The sequence below is a fragment of the Lampetra fluviatilis genome, chromosome 1 (assembly GCF_964198595.1).
Source record: "Lampetra fluviatilis chromosome 1, kcLamFluv1.1, whole genome shotgun sequence".
NCBI lineage: Eukaryota > Metazoa > Chordata > Hyperoartia > Petromyzontiformes > Petromyzontidae > Lampetra > Lampetra fluviatilis.
The window spans coordinates 8703723-8722675 of record NC_136275.1 but is presented as its reverse complement, the minus strand read 5'-3'; the positions used below and the strand labels follow the sequence as shown (position 1 = coordinate 8722675).

The 18953-nt window shown below is 44.1% G+C and overlaps 1 protein-coding gene across 1 annotated transcript in view; it reads right to left on the bottom strand.

Annotated features, from left to right (window-relative positions):
• Positions 1-18719, bottom strand: part of LOC144936452 (prostasin-like) — a 52992-nt gene extending 34273 nt beyond the window's left edge. Inside the window, exons 1-2 of the mRNA XM_078863512.1 lie at positions 18660-18719; positions 17660-17751 (exon numbers count right to left, since the gene is read on the bottom strand). Of these exons, the coding sequence (XP_078719638.1) occupies positions 17660-17751; positions 18660-18719 (152 nt within the window). The remainder of the gene's footprint in view (positions 1-17659; positions 17752-18659) is intronic.
• Positions 18720-18953: the final 234 nt, after the last annotated feature.

The window sequence follows — 18953 nt, the reverse complement described above, 5'->3', positions numbered from 1 at the left end:
TTGGTTCCCGGTTCGAAATACGATACCAGTTGATAATTGGTTTTTTACCCTTCTATCTGGCAACAAAACTGACACCTTTATTTACAAGGAGTCATGTTTGCATATACCACAATACCTGCAGTCATAATCCAAACAAAAAACATAACTCTGATAATGTATGCACTGTCTATACATTATCACTGTGCATACATTATCAGAGTTATGTTTTTTGTTAGCATTATGACTGCAGGTATTGTGGTCTATGCAAACATGACTCCTTGTAAAAAAAAGGTGCCAGTTTTGTTGCCAGATAGAAGGGTAAAAAAACAATTATCATATTTTTTACTGGCAAATGAGGTTCCAATGGTGTACGATACCAGTTCTTTTGTTTTATGTTACCCTACATGAACCCAAACATGAAACGAGAAGTATGTTATTCCCTCACGTGTTAAATATAATTTGTACATACTCTTTGGTTCTTTCGGTGAAGTCACGTATATACCTACGTGACTTTACCGAAAGAACCAAAGAGTATGGATTCCTGCAGTCACGAACGCTTCATATCATAATTTGTACAGTAAATGTATAAAAGGAATAATAAATGGAGTGTACAGTACATGTATACGTAAACCTGAAAATAAAGACAAGCTTAATGTAATGTACAGTTAAAAAAAGAACAAACTACGAGCCCGTTCCCGCACATTATACCACAATAAAAATCAATATAAAAAAACTAACTAAAACATTTTTACATGATGAATGATGATTATGTGTAGTGTCATAGCGCCGGCTGGTGACCAGCAACAGCAACTGTGGTGGACGAGCAGTAAACACGCCGGTGAGCATATACACGGGTGTGTCAGCAGGGCTGAGGAACTAGGGCAAGGGTAATGGAGGGCCCAATCTGTAAGCCCCTGGAACCTGCTAGTGGGTTCCAGAAGGGAGGCACGGCCACGGCAGAGCCAGGCCGCGCTGGTAGCATAAAAGGGGCCAAGAGCGGGAGCTCGAGGCTGCCAGTTTTGGGATTGGATCGTCTTGTCGTTGCTATCATCTCGTCGCCATCGTCGCTGCCGTCTTCACTCGATATTGCACTGCTAGATAGCTGTTGGCTGTCTCCGTCAGCGCCGTCGGTGTTAAGCGGCTAGTGTTGTGTATAGGCTAGCGACTGTAGAGTGTGTTTAATAAAGAAGGTGCCTCTACAAATCTCGTTTCCAAACTCACTGACACTACATATGTATTCATCCGCAGCAGTATCATTGCGAGCAAAGTGCAGTTATAGTACATGTATAGTACTGCCTAACAATGTGTATACTGTACAAGGAATATCGTGGTCAAACACGCGAATGGTCAGCCACAGGGGCGCGATCGGCGAGCCGTACCTCAATAGATGATGTGCGAATGGTCCAATCTGTGATGGGAAAACTCGCAATGGGCAAGGTTTTTTGTGTATATAAATAACTCAGTGTGGCACACCACAGGTTTATGTAGAATGCTCTTCTAGCTATAACAGTTGCCAATGTTGTGCAAGTATATTTTTTATGAGTGGTTTATATAATTTGAGACTGGTGGCATACTTTAGTCTGTCTGAAAGATCCTTCCATGTTGAAACAGTTCTGTGTCCGAGTGAGCATGTGTTTGGTACTCTAGGGACGGTTAAATTGTTATAGGAACTGAAGAGCATAGTTATTGTTGAAGTAAAAGGATAGCAGGAGGGGGGCAAAAAATCCTTGTGAAAAAATTGCGGCTCTGGTGATGTAAGAGGTAGCCTTACACTTTCCGAGCTCCCAAAGATGTGATTGCCCCCCGAAGGGACAAACCCTGAGAGGGGCAACCCGGAGCGCCAGACACTTTGCCCTTGCTCAACGGAGAATGGCCAGGCAACACGGTAACAAGTAAACCCGTAAAAACAAAGTTTTTCACTCTAAATCCTTTATATGCGTGGCGGCTAGAGTCTTCTCGTCCTCTGGCTTGAGATGGCTGCCACCTATGGGTCAGATGATTGTCTGCCAGTATTAACCAATTGGTAATTAAATATTTAAATTGTTTTTCCTAAACAGTGTAAAATTTTGGAATTTTTTTTTCACGAAAATTAATTGTCACACACAACGAGTCTGTGTGGAAAATGTCAGCTCGATTGGATCACGGGAAGTGGGTTAAAAAACGAGCGAAAGATTTGCACGGTCCTAAGCAAGCAAGCGAACTTAATATAAAGGATTTAAAAATATATTCGCCTGTGGAGGACGCGATGATCGATCCCGCGACCTTTGGCATAGGAAGCGAGGGCGCTACCAACTGCGCTACTCCGCCACGGCATGTGGAGGGGTTACGCTCTGGGCTCCTACACTGTGACGTTCAGCCAAAGCCATGAATGAGTTCTATTTGAATAAATGTAAAATACATTTTTTTTTGCCTAAAAAGTGTAAAAAAAAATAATTTTTTTTCACGAACATTAATTGTCTCGCACAACGAGTCTGTGTGCGAAATGTCAGCTCGATTGGATCACGGGAAGTGTGTTACAAAACGACCGAAAGATTTGCACGGTCGTAAGCAAGCACGCAAGCACGCAAGCAAGCAAGCAAGCGAACTTTGTATAAAGGATTTTTAAAAATGCACCACTTTGCAAGACATCAATAATGTTAAGGGTATGGAGAAATTAGTAGGTAGGTCTACGTACGGTGCGAAAAAAATTCAACATACATATGAGTTGGAATTTCCAACAGAAACAGAGATGAGTGCCACTATCATTCAAGTAATTGGACACTTGACAACTAACACTGCCTCTACACAATATGTTTGGTGTGACAAGCGTGGTGATTTTCTTACCGAAGTACGACAATGAAATGTAAAATCCCCTGCCGGTCCCGATGCCATCAGAGGAGAACTGCAAGCTTAGGTTGCCAGTGGATTGAAAATACTGGCGGGGCAGATACCCACAGAGGCGCACTAGCAGTGAGCTCTCGCCCTCAGATTCATCCATAACAGTGAGGCCGTCGTATTTGCACCTTCTGCTGGAGCTGCGAGTGTTTCCTGGCTGATCAAGGACCCTGTGAGACACAAGCAAGTAACGATCCACCGCCTGAATAAGAAAGCCTCAAGGCTTGATAAATAGGCACAATCACAAATATATAACAGCTTCTGAAAGTATAACAATTCACACGTACATATTAAAAATAAGTCCTCTATTTACGTTGTTTCACAATAACGTTGCCAACGAATTAGGGAATATAATTTTATTTTAAATGAAATGATTCACTAAAACGTTTTGAACAATTTTAAGAAAAGAACACAGTAGTTGGGCCACGGTGCCCTCAAGCTTTTTAGCGTACATGGCAAGGCAATGTTCAATAATTCTTCCCAGGACCTTTCCTGGCACACTGAGGAGACAATTACTGTGATCCCCTTCTTAATAAAGGGGGAACTACAAGGGTATCAATCCAATGCTGCAGAACCCATCCTGTGGTCCAGGCAGATGTAATAACATAGAGGCAGTCTACACACAGTCACCACCCTCCTTGAACGGATCACTTGGAAGGTAATCTCTGCCTGGCACTTTGCCTGGTCTAAGGCTTTGGATCATGTTTTACATTTCCTTAGCAGGTGACACATCTGTTTGCAAAACAATCTCTTTGCACAGGAACTCAATTCTCTCTTGATACTAAAATATTGGACCACCAGCGCTCAAGCGAGCCTGACCTGGTGTGTGTACTCTTAGGTTTTGAAGTCACGTAGGTAAAAAATAATAATAAAAAATAATAATAAATGAAAATAATTAAATTAAATCACGACGTTTCGGAGGCAACACAAGTCTCCGTCTTCAGGTGGGACCGTCACAGCCAAATTTACTGTATCAACTGGTGTGTGTATATGCACACACATACATGTGCACTCGTGTGCGTGTGTGCACTCGTGTGTGTCAGAAGCAGTAGTGTAGCGGTTAGCGAGCTGTGCTACAAACCCGGCGACCCGAGTTCGATTCCTGCTGATGGCCACCAACACTGGTGACGATTATCTGAAGCGGTCCTGGGCCACCCCTAGGTCGACTCAGCCTCAATTAGTAACTGGTGCAATGTGTAAATATCGCCACTGGGGAGACAAAGGCGGCCGGGAGTGGTTCTGGCCACCCACCCCCTCGTGTGCCTTGCTGGCTTTCATACGTGTTACTCGCTAATAGCACTTGCCCCAACCGTGTTACAGGCTATATGGGAGATCTTTGTATTTGTGTATGTACACTTGTGTGTGTATGTACACACATGTCACTATTTTTCAGGCTCAGCAATCCAAGCAGAGTTAACCCTACCTTGTCAAATGCTGTTATTATAGAAATTCTCAGCAAAACTGCAAACCTGTTCTTAACGGGCCAGAGGTCAGGTCACCACTTTCCTGGTAAGAGGTGTGGTGTAGCAAGTCACTTTTTTGATGGAATTATTTTTGTGAGCACAAATCATACTCGGGTGACCAGTCCACCAAATTTGTAGCGCAATTCGATAAACACTGCATTACTGCTCCACAACACACCACAGACAAAGATCCCCACTATAGCCTTTAACAGACTGTTGAGGCAAGTGCTGTTAGCAAGCACCAATGAAGGCCGGCATGCACACAAGGGAGTGGATGGCCAGAACGATGCTTGCCCATCTTTGTCTCCGCAGTGCTGATGTGAACACATCATACCAGGTACCCATTTAAGGCTGAGTAAACCTAGACACATACCCAATCTATATGTATAAAAGTCTAAAATTGTTTGTGGCTTTGGTGTGGTCGCGCGCTTGGCTCTCCAACGGTGTGGTTCACGTAAAAAAAATTGCCAGGCACCACGCCGTAAGCCCCGCGGTGAGCAAGTGCTATTCCTTTTTCACATCCGTCAACTTTTTATTAGTTTAATTAGCGTTTTTGTGCGATTTGTGTGCGCTACCTTTATATTTATTTATTACGAATGCACAACCATACCAACTCGCGTGCCTTTGGTGGGGGGGACGGCCCATGCCAAGTCGCACGCCTTCGGTGGGAGTGAGGGGGACATTTTACTGGTAGGAACGAAGTGGACCAGACCACCAATAGATTAATGTGTCCGTCCGTCCGTCCGATTGTCCGTCTGTCCGACAAGATGGCCGCCCGCTCCCCCTGCGATCTGTGAACTAAACAAGATGGCCGTCGCTTCCGGCGCCTCACGGCGAAACTTTAAACTTCGCTTCAAATTTACTTTATTGAAACGCAGCACGTTTTTTTTTACACAGAGACAAGATACATTTATCCCAGGACTCAACAAATTGATCGTTTGGAAATGAAAGACTATGAGTCTTTAAATCTCATAGCGTTTCTTGTCAAAACAAACACTTTTAATTAACGTTACACTAGAATACAGTAATTTTTTCTTTAACTCCTCTATACCCGGTCGATATCCCTGTACCGGTACTAAGTATTATTCCTACCAGCCCACCCCGCAGGGTCCTGTTCTTTCCCGTTAAAAATGCTATAAAAATACACTAAATGCTTAGGTAAATTCTTCACTATGTAACGTCCCCCCCACCCCGATGCGTGCAGTTACTACTATACAGTGGGTAGATGCTACGACTATAGGCCATAGTTATTACTGCAGAGCGGCCGGGGAGATCGTGGCTGGGGGGGGGGGGGCGGTCAGGGGTAGCAACCCAGCCCAGCCTGCCAAGGTGCCACCTCGGCCGGCTTGACAATCTAGGCGAGGCCGGAGGCTCTGCACGGGACTAGGCCTCACCACGCCACTCTGTCACGTGAGTACTTTGTGCTATACAGTCAATAAATACTGCTATAGAGTCAGCATGTACTACTGAAATGATAGCAGGTACCACCACAGTCGGTATGCACTGCTGTAATCATAGCAGGTACCACCACAGTCAGTACGCACTGCTGTTAGATTTTTAAGAGTAGCGGGAACGCTAGTATTACATAAAAGCCAAATACCCCTGTGAGCTTTTAACAGACATCCAGCAGTGACTACACAATAGCTGTTGATGACATTAAAAGGAACAATTATGCAAAAATTGTTTTTCAAGTATTAGAAATGTTTATACATGTCTAAAAATTCCGGTGCAATACTCACTGAAAATCATAAATGTAGAGCCAAATCTTGTATCCAGGTGGGGCATATGCTTCCCAGGTGCAGCTGGCATTGTTGCTGTAGTTGTTTGGATAGTTTGGAGATGTCACAATCTGATTAGCGCTGAGCCTCCCACCACACCCAGAAGAAGCTGTGTAAGGCATGTGCAAATTTATACCAATCAATACATAAATTTTTACTACAATATATATTTAACAGAAATTAGTTTGTTGTAAAATATTTATATCACTTTTTGAAGTCAATTCGATAGGGCCTACCACTATTCTTAGTTTTTTTCCGTAAAGTCACGTAGGTAAAACATCAAAATTAATGAAAATGAAATGAAATAATACAAAAATCACGACGTTTCGGAGGCAACACAAGTCTCCGTCATCAGGTGGGACCGTCACAGCCGAATTAGCTGCATCACTTGATGCAGCTAATTCGGCTGTGATGCAGCTAATTCGGCTGTGACGGTCCCACCTGATGACGGAGACTTGTGTTGCCTCCGAAACGTCGTGATTTTTGTTTTATTTTATTTTCATTAATTTTGATGTTTTACCTACGTGACTTTACCGAAAAAACCTAAGAATATGATTCCTTGCAGTCACGAAAGCTTCAAATCTAGGCCTACCACTATTTGGTTAACAGGCTTTCAGGTTCAATAGTATGCTATTAAAACAAAAATTTTAAAATACCGATATCACATTACTGCATTCCTATGTTACAACCTGATTATTAATTGAATGTTAGCTCCACAGTTTTCTCATTAACTCTTGGCTGTAACCTCCAGGAATGAACTGTTGTGAATTAATACAATGTTTTTTCCCTTTAATGTAAAATGGGACCAGTTGGATTACATTTACTACTAGAAAATATTAATCATCTTAAGCATAACAGAGAAATATAGTACTATATTATTCATGTTGTCTTTCCGCCAGTTGGCTATGTATGGTGCGAAAGCAGTTCAACATACATCTTTGAACTTTAACACGTTAAATATTTTCTCTATGATTTACAATAAAAAAAATTTTGAATTAATAAGTTAGATGGTACATTCTCACCAGGGGACGCAAAGAATGACACGGAGATATAAGAGTATGAGCTGGAAAGATGCTTGTAGTATAGTGACAGGGAGGAGTTTGTTGAAATGAAGTTTGTGGTAGATCTGCAGGAGTAGGTGCCCAAGATTGGTGCCTGGTCATTCGCTCCATCAAACACAACCACCATGGTGTCATTTCCGTCGCAGTAGGAATAGCTGAGGACAACAATACAAAAAAGGAATGAGATATCATGGACTCTCCATTTACACAACAGCCTGAGTATTGCTGTGTCTCCGTCTTAATTATTAACCACTGTACTAAATCAAAATGGCTTAGTATAAATAATTGCATGTGTCCCGTGGAGCCCCTCGAGGTGGCCTGATCTAAGTGTATCTCGTGTGATGCTTGGGGTCATGATTAGTGCACAAGCACGGTTTCAAGCTTGCGACACAATGAGGTGAAGGAGGGCCGCTCATGTTGCACACTAACTAGTCTAGGTTGCCCATCACTGAGCTAGGTGGATTGTAACATTATTAGACATTGAAAGACAGCTATGTTGTGGGGAGGCCTTCAACCAGCAGTGGATAAATATTGGCTGATGATAACAGGGGTACATTCCATCATCGATATAACTATAGTATACATTATTTCACATATCCTGCCTATCTTAGTCTGATTTACTTACGAGTTACTCATGTAAAGGCTGACCACCTCATCGTCTTCCACAACAAATGTATGCAGGCAGTTTTGGGACAGGGAAATCCAGTTCCCACTTCCACGGAAGGAGTATCTGCAGGAGTCGGCGCTGTAGAACTCCGATCCTGGCTCCAACCAAATGCATTCTCCACCAGCTGAAATACATCCACAAAGCCCATTTCAATGTGGTTCTCATAGTAATCTTATGAAGAAAGTTTGATAGCTGTACATTATGTGTGACATGATCGCTGAAGATATGGTTGCTGGGCTATACTCTTCCTACTTTTTTTTCAACAAGTTGTTTTGTATGTACGTTGAACGTCTAATCGGAGATACGAGATATGATTGAGAATGTTAGACATTTGTAGAGCTGTCTAAATAAATTCTGGTTTTGAGCAGCACCGCATGGAGGGATTGATGTGTATTGTGTGAAAAAGTTGCTACTGAAAACACTGAAAAAATAACACTGGAAAGAGACAACTTGGACCAGGAATTGCACACAATGCACATCACCCCAATCTATGCAGTGCTGTTCAATGCCAGGAATTATTTTGAAAGCTGTACATGTTTTGTTAAAATAGGACAAAAGCTGAAACTGAAGACACTGTGTAAATAAATTATGTGCCCAGTTGTACGTGCGTTCTCTACGAGCCCTGCGTGAGAAGGGTGCTTAGCGGTGGTGTTTACATTGTGCTTTCACCGTTCGAGTCATTTTTGGCAAAACATATTTTCACGTTTACAGATTAGCATGGTTGGCTGCATACGGTGCGAAAGAGGTGCAGCATAACACATACATACATACATGAACCTTGTTTTCACAGTGCATTTAGTGGAAGATTCGTTCAAAGTAAATTCAATATTAAAGCCTTGTAAACTGAATTAAACTAAACTTTTATTTTACAATGTATGGCCCACTGAGATATGTTGCTCTTTTTCAGAAGCGGCCTGGCCACAAATGATAGCTCAACAAAGTGGCTTGTCATCGTGTAGAAATGTATAGCAGTCAAATACTCTAAACGTATGTTAATTCTAAATGTGGAGAAAAAAAACGGAGGACCCGGAGAAAAATCCAGTTTTCCCATAGGGTGCAATAAGTACCCTTGCAGCCATTGGTCCATCATTTATGTGAATATACTCAGTGATTGTACCTTTTTGCTCAATTTTAGGTATTCTTTCTTCATTACAAATGTGACAGCAATCCGTTGGGTGTTCTTTATTACCTGATTGTCGATCTTGGTAATGAAGTTCATGAGTCCTTTTGAAGTCTGACTTAAATCACTGTTGTGTCTATTGAAATATTAATTACGTTTTTGACAATAAGCGTACATTTATGTAAGTATATTATGAAATACATTACCATCTTTATGATCAAATATTTATTATGACAAAAAATCTATTCCATGTCACATTTGTCATGGAAATTGTGAATTTGAAGTCCATTATGTAGACCCTTTTACCACTTGCGAACTGCAAGCAAAAACAAACCGGTTTGAATCCCTGGTCTCCAGACTCACCGAGAAAATGTTTTCAGGAGAGTCCTGCAAAGTTTTTGCAGAAGTGGCCAATGTTGCTATGTCTAAACCCATTTGACTCATATTTCAGCATTGGGATGTTTGGCCAATACCAATTACATTGTATGTTATTTTAGTTATGGGAGGAAACCAGATAACCTGGAGGAAACCCGTGCAGAACAGGCGGGTAAACATACACACTCCACACGGAAAGGCACCCAAGTAAAAAATCTAATCCAGGCCCTTCTTATGGGCCATCCATTTATTACGAACACAAAAATCTGTCAAAACCGGACCCCCCCCCCCTGTACGCACGCGTACTTTTTTACACCCCCCCCCCCCACCTGCGTACGTTCGCTTGACGCCCCCCCCCCCGAATCCTATCTAACGGCCGATATTTAATCCACGCAGAAACGATCAAGGATTAATAATATTAACGTGTTTAAACAAACAGATAGTCCACCGCCGGCTGCATTATCGAGGCTTCACCCCCCCCCCCCCACGTTTCCTATGCGTACGCACATTGTCAGTAGACCCCCCCCCCCCCTACGCAAGGGTACGCATTTGGGTTAACCTCTACCCCCTCCACGCTTACGTACTAAATGGATGGCCCCTTCCTGTGAGGCACAAGTGTGACCCACTGCGCCACTGTGCCGCCCACGTCGGTATGAGGAACTCCCCATGCCCTGCTTATCATGGGGGTTGTTTTACCATACTTCACCATGCTTTGTCCATGTAGATTGGTGAATGCAAGGACCATCGCCATGGGGCCTTAATAATAGAGTACAATGAAATGTGCACTGCCCTCTGCTGCTCACCACGTAGCCCGCAGCCTACAACAACCAGTGCACGATGGTTGCCCACCTAATCATCGAGACCCAAGCCTGCTTAGCTTCTAGAGATCTGATATTGGATGCATGCTGGGTGATTTGTTGAATGCATGAAGCTTACCAGTGAAGAGGTAGAGCAACAGAACGCCACTGAGAAGTTTCATGATGCTGCCCTGTGTCCTTGCTCAAGTGGTTAATGCAGCTCGTGAGTGCTAATTTATACGGAACAAAAATGGGTGAGGCCGAGCATGCCTCTTATACCTGCAATCTTTCGCAAAGTCATCTTTCCTTAGTGTTTTATGTACTAAACAGTTTTAGAAATGTCAGCTTTCAATCATGGTAACTCCTCCTGCATGCCATGCAAGTCAAATAATGTTATTCAACCAAAAGCATTCTATTCTTACTCCCGGCAGTATGTTTAGGAGCAAAATGACAATGTCAAGGTATGCTAGCCATGAAAGGACTTCAGGAGAGAATGTGTGTTGTTTTGCTATTCCGTCGTTGAATGAGCATACACTACAATGGTTTACTATATAGTCAATTGTTTGTGTGGCGTGGCCACAGTCGCACTGTGAGTCTGTGAATCGTTCTTAACTCCATTTTTGAAGGAGATGTTCGCATCAGCCTATTTATGCTCCAATACCATTGATAGTACACCAGCGTCTTTAAGGAATATCAAAGCCAGTAGATGTAATGTTTGGGTCTCAAATGAGGTGTTTATTCTGGACGTCCGCATTGCTCTACTCTGTTCGCCAGCGTTCTTCCAGAAATTATAGAAAGATAACAGAACGATCCCAGAAGGGTGATTGGTTGATGGGTAGGTGGTTGTCGGCATGAACACGTGTAAGCTTCTTTGCAGTTTGCATGTCTCTGCAAATATTTGGTGGCAGAATGTTCGCCAGAACAGGGAGCCAGTGTTGCGGTTATGATGCGCATTGCATTATTTAATTATGCACTTGCTAGTTTTGTGTAAGATCTCTCGGACCAGGATGGAGCACAATACTTTGCCACTGAGTAGATTAATGAGAGAGTGGCAGTTGGCAGCACATCAGCTGCGGCGCCCCAGATCATTCCTGCAAATGTCTGAAGCAAGATGATCTTGATTTGATCTTTTCACGGATTTGTTATATGTGAGGCTTGAAGGTCAGGCTTCTGTGCATGATAACCCCTAGATATCTTGGTGTGGGGTCATCGCACACTGGACTATCGTAGAAAGACAAATCGATGGTGGCATCTGCTGTATGATTGTTCAAGCGGAAAGTGCTTGTGGTTTTAGAATGCTTTGGTTAGTCTCCAACGATGAAAATACACTTCAAATGAAGCTAGATCAACTGTTAGAGCGCTGTATTTACCAGCGATGTTTGCCCTGAAGTACAGTTACTGAGCATTGCCAATGCAGTGTCACAAAAAAACTGTACTATAATGGTGCTATATTCTATCGGCATATTTACAAACTGCTCACATATCAGCATAATTGTTCAATGTGAATTTCAGAAATGTTTATAACCTTTCTCTGAAAAACGTTGGTATCTGACAATAACCACATGGGAAGCTGTAGTAGTGTAATGTATAGCACACTGGGGTAGCAATACAAAGGTTGCCATTGCATTTGGATCTCCAACTGCGGCAGATTAAATAATGGACAGGTTTATAAAATCCCCCGATCCACCCAGCAGTATAAATCGGTACACCGCAGGTAGTCAATCAGCAGGTTGTGTGGTGGGGTAAACTGTGGCTACTCCCACCTCTTGCATGTCTGACTAGCAGAGAGGCGTAGGAAAAAATAACATTTAGAGCGCTCTCTCGAGCTCCCTCCAGTGGAGGCCCTTCCACCAGAAGCAGTTTGAGTGACAATTGCAAGCATACAACGTTACCACCTTTGCCTAATGTGGCATTTCGAGTGTGCAACACTAAGAACCACTTAGAGACCAGAGAGAGAGCAGTACTTTGCAAAAGGTGCGCCGATGCAAAGTCCCAGGTGGCCTGTGGTATTTTTAAATTGATCAACACAGACAATGAAATTTAAAAAATAACAGAGAGAAGAGCATCCCCCGAAGGTTCCAGAAAGAATACACTCCCTGCTGGACAAAAGAGGACCTGCTTCAACAGTACAACCGGTTGGGCAGCCCACAGGTTGGAAAGGCTCTGCTAGAGTCTTTGTAGACTCAGCCAGAAGTTAGTGGTGGATTGAGTGTGATGAAAGCCTGGACTTTACACACTCCAGGAGCTGTGCCTGGGCCCTACTACGACATCTGGGTGATACTAACCCAGCAATACCGGATTGCGACAGTCCTGCCCAACTCTATAGCCTCCAAACTAGTGGAGAACACAAAACGACCGCTTAACAAAAACACCAAGAGACATATCCGTAGTCAATTACACCACCGCCAGAGGAAGTGAGGGAGGATTTGACTGAAATGAAGAAAGGCAAGGCTGCTGGCAGAGATGGTAATTACTCTATCACTTAGGCCCTAGGAGACTCCAATGGCTGACAAACCTGTAAAACCAAAACCATGAAAACCGGATGCATTCCAAAAGCATGGCGGGAGGTGATAGTCATTGCAATACCCAAACTGGGCAAGCCAACTGACAAACTGGGAAGCTATCGGCCAATATCACTTCTGTGCATGAGCTATAAACTCCTGGAATGCATCATCATCCGGAGAATCAGCCACCTCGTCGAGGCAGTGATCCCTGAAGAAGCTGGATTCTGACCTGGACGCAGCTGCTGTGACCAAATTTTGGCCCTTACAACACACATCAAGGCAGGATTCCATAAGAAATCCAATACCGGCGCAGCCTTTGTGGACTTTCTTCATCGTTTTTACGCCACAGTCTGGATTAAGAGCTTGATGTTAAAGCTCGCAAGGACCATTCCTTGCCTCAAAACAATACACCTGCTGTGGATGATGCTGAGCAATTGGCAACTGCATACTCTTTGGTTCTTTCGGTAAAGTCAGAAAGGTATAAAATAAAATAAATCACGTCGTTTCGGGTGCAACATAAGCGTCCGTCATCAGGTGGGAAAGCATGGTCTGATGCTGAGACAGACTGCATGTCTATATGGATGACAAAGCCAACTCACCCCAATTCTTCAACAATGGATTGCCATAAGGTTCAGTACTCGCACAAACGCTCTTTAATGTCTACACGAGCGACATACCACCAACCAGGTTGTGAAAATGTGTATATGGTGATGACCTTGCCCTGGCAACGCAAACAGCCACTTTCAACGACATCGACACGACTAAACCAAGACCTAAAAACCATGGGGGAATATTTCCGTAAATGGAGGCTCAAGCCAAATTCCCATAAGACAACAGTCACTGTATTTCATCTTGATAATAGGAGCACCAAGTACATTCTGAAATTACCTGCGGCAACACTGTGCGACACACCCCACTCCAACCTATCTCAGAGTGAAGCTGGACCATACACTAACCTTCCATGGCCGCCTGAAAAAGGTAGCCGCCAAGACCAAAACAAGGGTCAACCTGGTCCAGAAACTGACAAGCACAGGCCAGGTAGCATCAGCACCAGAGCTACGGATATCAACGATGGCATTTGTGTACTCTGTAGCCGAATACTGTGCACCAGAAGTAATCACATTCGAATTGTTGATGTCCAAATGAACACTGCAATGCGGTATATCCCTGAAACCCTCAAGTTGACCCAAATACTCTGGCTGCTCGTGTTGTCACATCTCTCCCCCACCCATCCACCACAATGTTGCAACCCTCCAGGAAGTTTTACAAATCGAGGGAAACAGTCACCTTCCCATTCATCAGGACGTCAATAACGTCCCTTGTCATCGCTTGAAGTCACGCAAGCCCTTTTGGACCCAAGCGCTTAACCTTAAACAATGCGAATTCAACCCTGATGAAGGTTGGAGAGCTGAATGGAGTAGAAAAGAACTCACAAACACATTGGGAAAGACCCAACAGAAAAGTTCACAGGGTTTGAACTTCCATAAAGCCGCACAAACCATGGCAGATTTGGATACCTGATGCACAAATGGGAAATTTAAAACTCTCCAGTGTGCGACTATGGTCACCCAAAACAGACCATATAACATATAATAACACATGGCCCAATTCACAATTATGAAGGAGACATTATAGCGAGACACTGCTACTCCTGACGTGGTTATCTGGCTTGACCACCTGAATGTGAATTTGTAGTTGTTACTCTGCATGTACATCAGCCATACGAAAGAGGAATATTAACATTAAACAATGAAATGAACTTATTGATATTAAATAAAAGACATATGTATATACAGTTAAATGAAACAACACACAAACGGTGAAAGTAAATAATGAACAAAGACAGATGCAATGCCTTGCTCTATGTACTTCCCTTTACATGGTTGCCTTTAAGCAACCGTTTTCTATGCAAAACCCTGTCAATGTATTGCTCTTGTACCTCTCTTTACATGCCTGCCTTTAAGCAAACTAAGTCTTTCATGCAAAACCCTGTCAATATTTTGCTCAATGCTTTACACGCCTACCTTATGCAACCTAACTTCTGTATGCGAAACTGTGCCAATGTCTACTCAATTTAAGGTCACTCAGCATCACTTAATTTATATGGTGGGGAAAACCACCGCTGTTTATAATTGTCTCGCCTTGGGACGTCACCTTAGCAACGAACGCCTTCTATTCACAAATCTTTCAAACATCATTTGGTTGAAGGTCACTACATATTCAACATATATATTCTACCAAAAACATTTTATATTCACCATGGCACATTTAACGCAGTTTGTGAATTATGCCACGGACTTCTCACATGGTGTAACTCCTCGTGTACGCTAGTTGTAATTTGTAGACCTGAAAATTGGTCTAGAGCAGGCCGGCCATGTGGCCAGATGACAAAAGTATCGTCTACGTACCTCTTCCATAAGGTCGGGCGTAGAGTGGCAGTCTGGATGGCGTCCGTCTCAAATTTCTCCATGAAGATGTTGGCTACAACCGGAGATAGGGGGGAGCCCATTGGGGTGCCCTCAATTTGCTTGTAGAAGGTTCCATTCCAGGTGAAGTATGTATTGGTTAAGCAGTGTCTCACCAGGGGGGGTACCCCAGCATTCAGTCCTTGATGAACCAAGTCTTCAATGATTGCGATGGTGTCAGGCACAGGCACCTTGGTGAACAAGGAAACCACATCAAAACTAACAAGTAGGTCGTCTGGGGACAGGGCAATCCCCTTGATTGTCGATACCAGGTCAGTAGAGTTTAGTACTGCAGAAGTGGTTTTTCCAGTGAAAGGCCGTAGGATTTCGGACAAAAAACGAGCCAGTTTGTAAGTGGGGGAGTTGATAGTAGAGACAATGGGACGAAGAGGTGTATCTTCTTTATGTATATTTGGCAAGCCGTACAATCTTGGTGGCCTGGCTGCAGAAGGTTTCAACGAGAACTGTTTGGTCTGATCAATTAATGCGGTTGAAGCAGAAATGATGTTGTTGGTTTTGGAGACGAGGCTGTTGGTGGGGTCTCTTTTTATTTTTGTATAGCTGCCATCGTTGAGTGATTCTGGCTTAGCAATCACTGGAAGGACGTAATAAACCATTTCGATACACATTACGGTGGGTAGAATAATACATAGTGTTATATTAAAATGTATAAGGTGGTTTATAGCAATACAGTATGTAATTTAATGTTGGGTTGGCCTATGGCAGTATATAGTACGGTATAGACGCGTGTGATGTAAGAGAATAAAGTTTAGATGGAAGCATATTATATAATGTTTTACTACGTAGAATTTTTTATGTATTACTTACTGTTAGTAACTCAGCTTATTGTAGAGTATAGTAAGTATACTGATGATGCTATGTAGTTTATACTTTAGTTTGTTATGCAGTTTTTACTTTTGTTTTTTACGTGGTTGTTTAGTAACTGCAGCTACATACTATTAACATTCCTTTCCTTTGTTAATGCTACCCCCCTCCCCCCCTTTCATGCTGCTAATCCTGCATAATGCACGGGCATAGTATTGATTTGGAACCCCCCCCCGCCCACCTCCTACGCATTTTCCATATGCTGAATTCCTCTTGATATGCAAATTATTTTGTTTAGGCGCTCTTCTTCCCATCTCCCCCCCTCTAACCCAGCTTAAATATACGCTCCAAGCTTGGAGGTGCTTCATTCTTCGCCTGAGGACGGCTGCTTGCGTTGTGGCCGAAACGTCGTGAGAATTGTTTTATTATGTTTTATTTTTATTATTTTATTACTTCCCTTCTACGTGACTTTACCGAAAGAACCAAGAAGACTGTACGCGGTCGAAGTCTCTCCCATTTCGCTAATACTGTTGTCCTTGCGGTCTGTCGCCCTGGTGTTACTGCGCTACAGGGGCGCCCTAATGTATGTCGGTTGTTTTAATGTTTTAATTCCTCTGCGCGTTGGCGCCTACTCCCCTTACCTTGTTAATGCATCATGGATGCTCTAAGATGTTATTCAAAAGGATACGGGCTGTCACTCTTTTCCCAGCCGAGACGGCTGACTTTTTACACCGGGGGGGGGGGGGTGTAATGTGAGGATATATCCGGGTTGCTGATGGATCACACCTCGTTACGATGATTGGCTCTACCGGTCCTGGCCCATAGTCAATGGGGGGAAGTCTAGGGGCGTGGCCCTGACGTAATGGGAAGGTGACATCTGTAAGTAGAGGATTGGATATGCTGGCTTTAGCCACAGCCAATGGGGGGACGAGTCAGGGGCGCGGTCCTGGGAATGTACGATGGAGTCTAGAAGATTCCATAGAGGTTAACCAGGATTGGTGGAAAGGTACCACGTGACCCGGGTATTAAAAGGGGTGGAGACGGACAACACGTGGTCAGATCTGGAACGAACGGAGGGTGAGGCCACGCTGGAGCGGGGTCCAGGCTGCCACGTGGCCGCGCGTGTCTCTCTCTCTCTCCCTCTCACGCTGTCTGTCAGCAGCGTGAAGGAGTAAGATAGGAGTGTTGTGAATGAAAGACAAATAAAGACCGGATTCCAGAAGTCGCTTCCACGACCTTTATTACAAATGCACCCCTGGTCCGTTACAATCTTGATAGGGAGTTGGTTCAAATAGTCTGTCCCCGGCAAACGGAAACCATCAACGTGCTGGAGACAAGTACATGGCCTGATATGACTAGTTCTTCTATACAAATGTGGGTCTTTAGTTGTCCAAAAATCTCCATGCTGTTACGTATGATGATTGCACGGGGCGCAACCACTGGACTCTGTATGGGAGCATGTCAAAAGGGCACAGGGATATAATAGTCGCAGATGCTTTTGTATCGACGAGCATCCAAATATTAATTCCCCCCACCGAGCCTACCGCCACCGACATCCCAGCTGCGGCTGCCACTACCTTCCTAGCCAACTTGCGCCATTGTGTGCCCGAAGATGGCCACCATTGTGATGAAAAATCGCGTGCGTACGAGGGTGGCTGTGATCGTCGGGAAGTGGCAGGTGGACCGACTGTTGGTGCATATGAGAAGTCTGTGATGAGGACTGCCGAAGTGTTTGGTGTGTCGCGACTTGCCTGCTGGTTGTACGTAGGGGTGGAGAGCAGCTGTTGGCACGAGGGTGCTCCCGGTAGAGCAGCATCTGTGCGGCACCCGCATGTGATGTGACCTGTCCGGCCACATCAGTGGCAGGTAACCGGGGTTCGGGTCCGGCTGGATGCCCCGAGTCGACGGGGTGTCCAACAAAATGTCCTCTAGGTAGGTCCCCATAATGTCCCCACCACCGCCACCAACATCCCTCCCCCAGGCAGCCCGGCGTTCATCTCCACTTCAGTGTCTTCCCCTATGCTCAATTTTCCCTGAACCTCCTCCGTCCTTGATGAGGTGATGGTTCCGCCACTTTCATGGCCATACATTGCGGTCTCATCACCTCCTCGTGGGCTCTTATACTATTTGCAATCCACAGGGAAGTCTGCTTGTCTTCGTCTGTGACTGGCAAACTATTGTCAAAGCATCTGCTTAATGTATTGTCTTCTACTGGCCACCTTGCTGCCCAGTGGGTTTTGAAGTTTTATAATCTCTACATGATCCACCAAATTTTGATTCTAAAGGTTGGGGGTGTAGAGGTGTAATGGTTAGCATACTGTGCTGTGAACGTAGTGACGTGAATTTGATTGCAGATAAATCACCTATACTGAGCCTCACCTAGGTCGACTCAGCCTCAAATGGCTGCCTGGTCAGTGTTCATATCAGCATTTGTGCACAGATGTAACTCAGCGAATCGGAGGCAAGTATTGGTGAATCACGAGATGTGGGTTGGTGAATATCCAGGCGATGGTTGTTGTTAAGGTTCTTCTTGAACAATTGGGGATTGATAGAGTTTGTGGATTATGAAGAAATAAGAGTTGGTGGGTAGTTATGTCACTGGAAGTTGGTATCATGTGCTTGAATAGCATCACTCATTGCCATCATTTTAATTGTGGTGATGTTAATAGTGACAAATGTGTTTAGACCGTATGTGAAGTGGCCTGGCGCCAGTGACAAGAAGTTGTGGGAAACAGTGAATACTGACCTTACCTTGACCCTCGAGAAACTTCGAGGCACAGTGGAGAAGAAGTTGGAGAGGATGGGGGACATCATCTATGAGTACGGGGCAGAAAGCTTTGGAGTGCAAGAGGCAAAAGGCGGGAGAAAGGTTCCAACGCCACCAGTTTCCAGGAGGCAACAAGAAATCAAGCGCCTCGTTCAAGAAAGGAGACAGCTTAAGAAACAGTGGAAGAAAGCCTCGAAAGTGGAAAAGGAGGGCATAGAGGCACTTCAGGCTGACATCAAAACCCGGTTGGCATCCCTCCGTAGAGCAGAGAACCTACG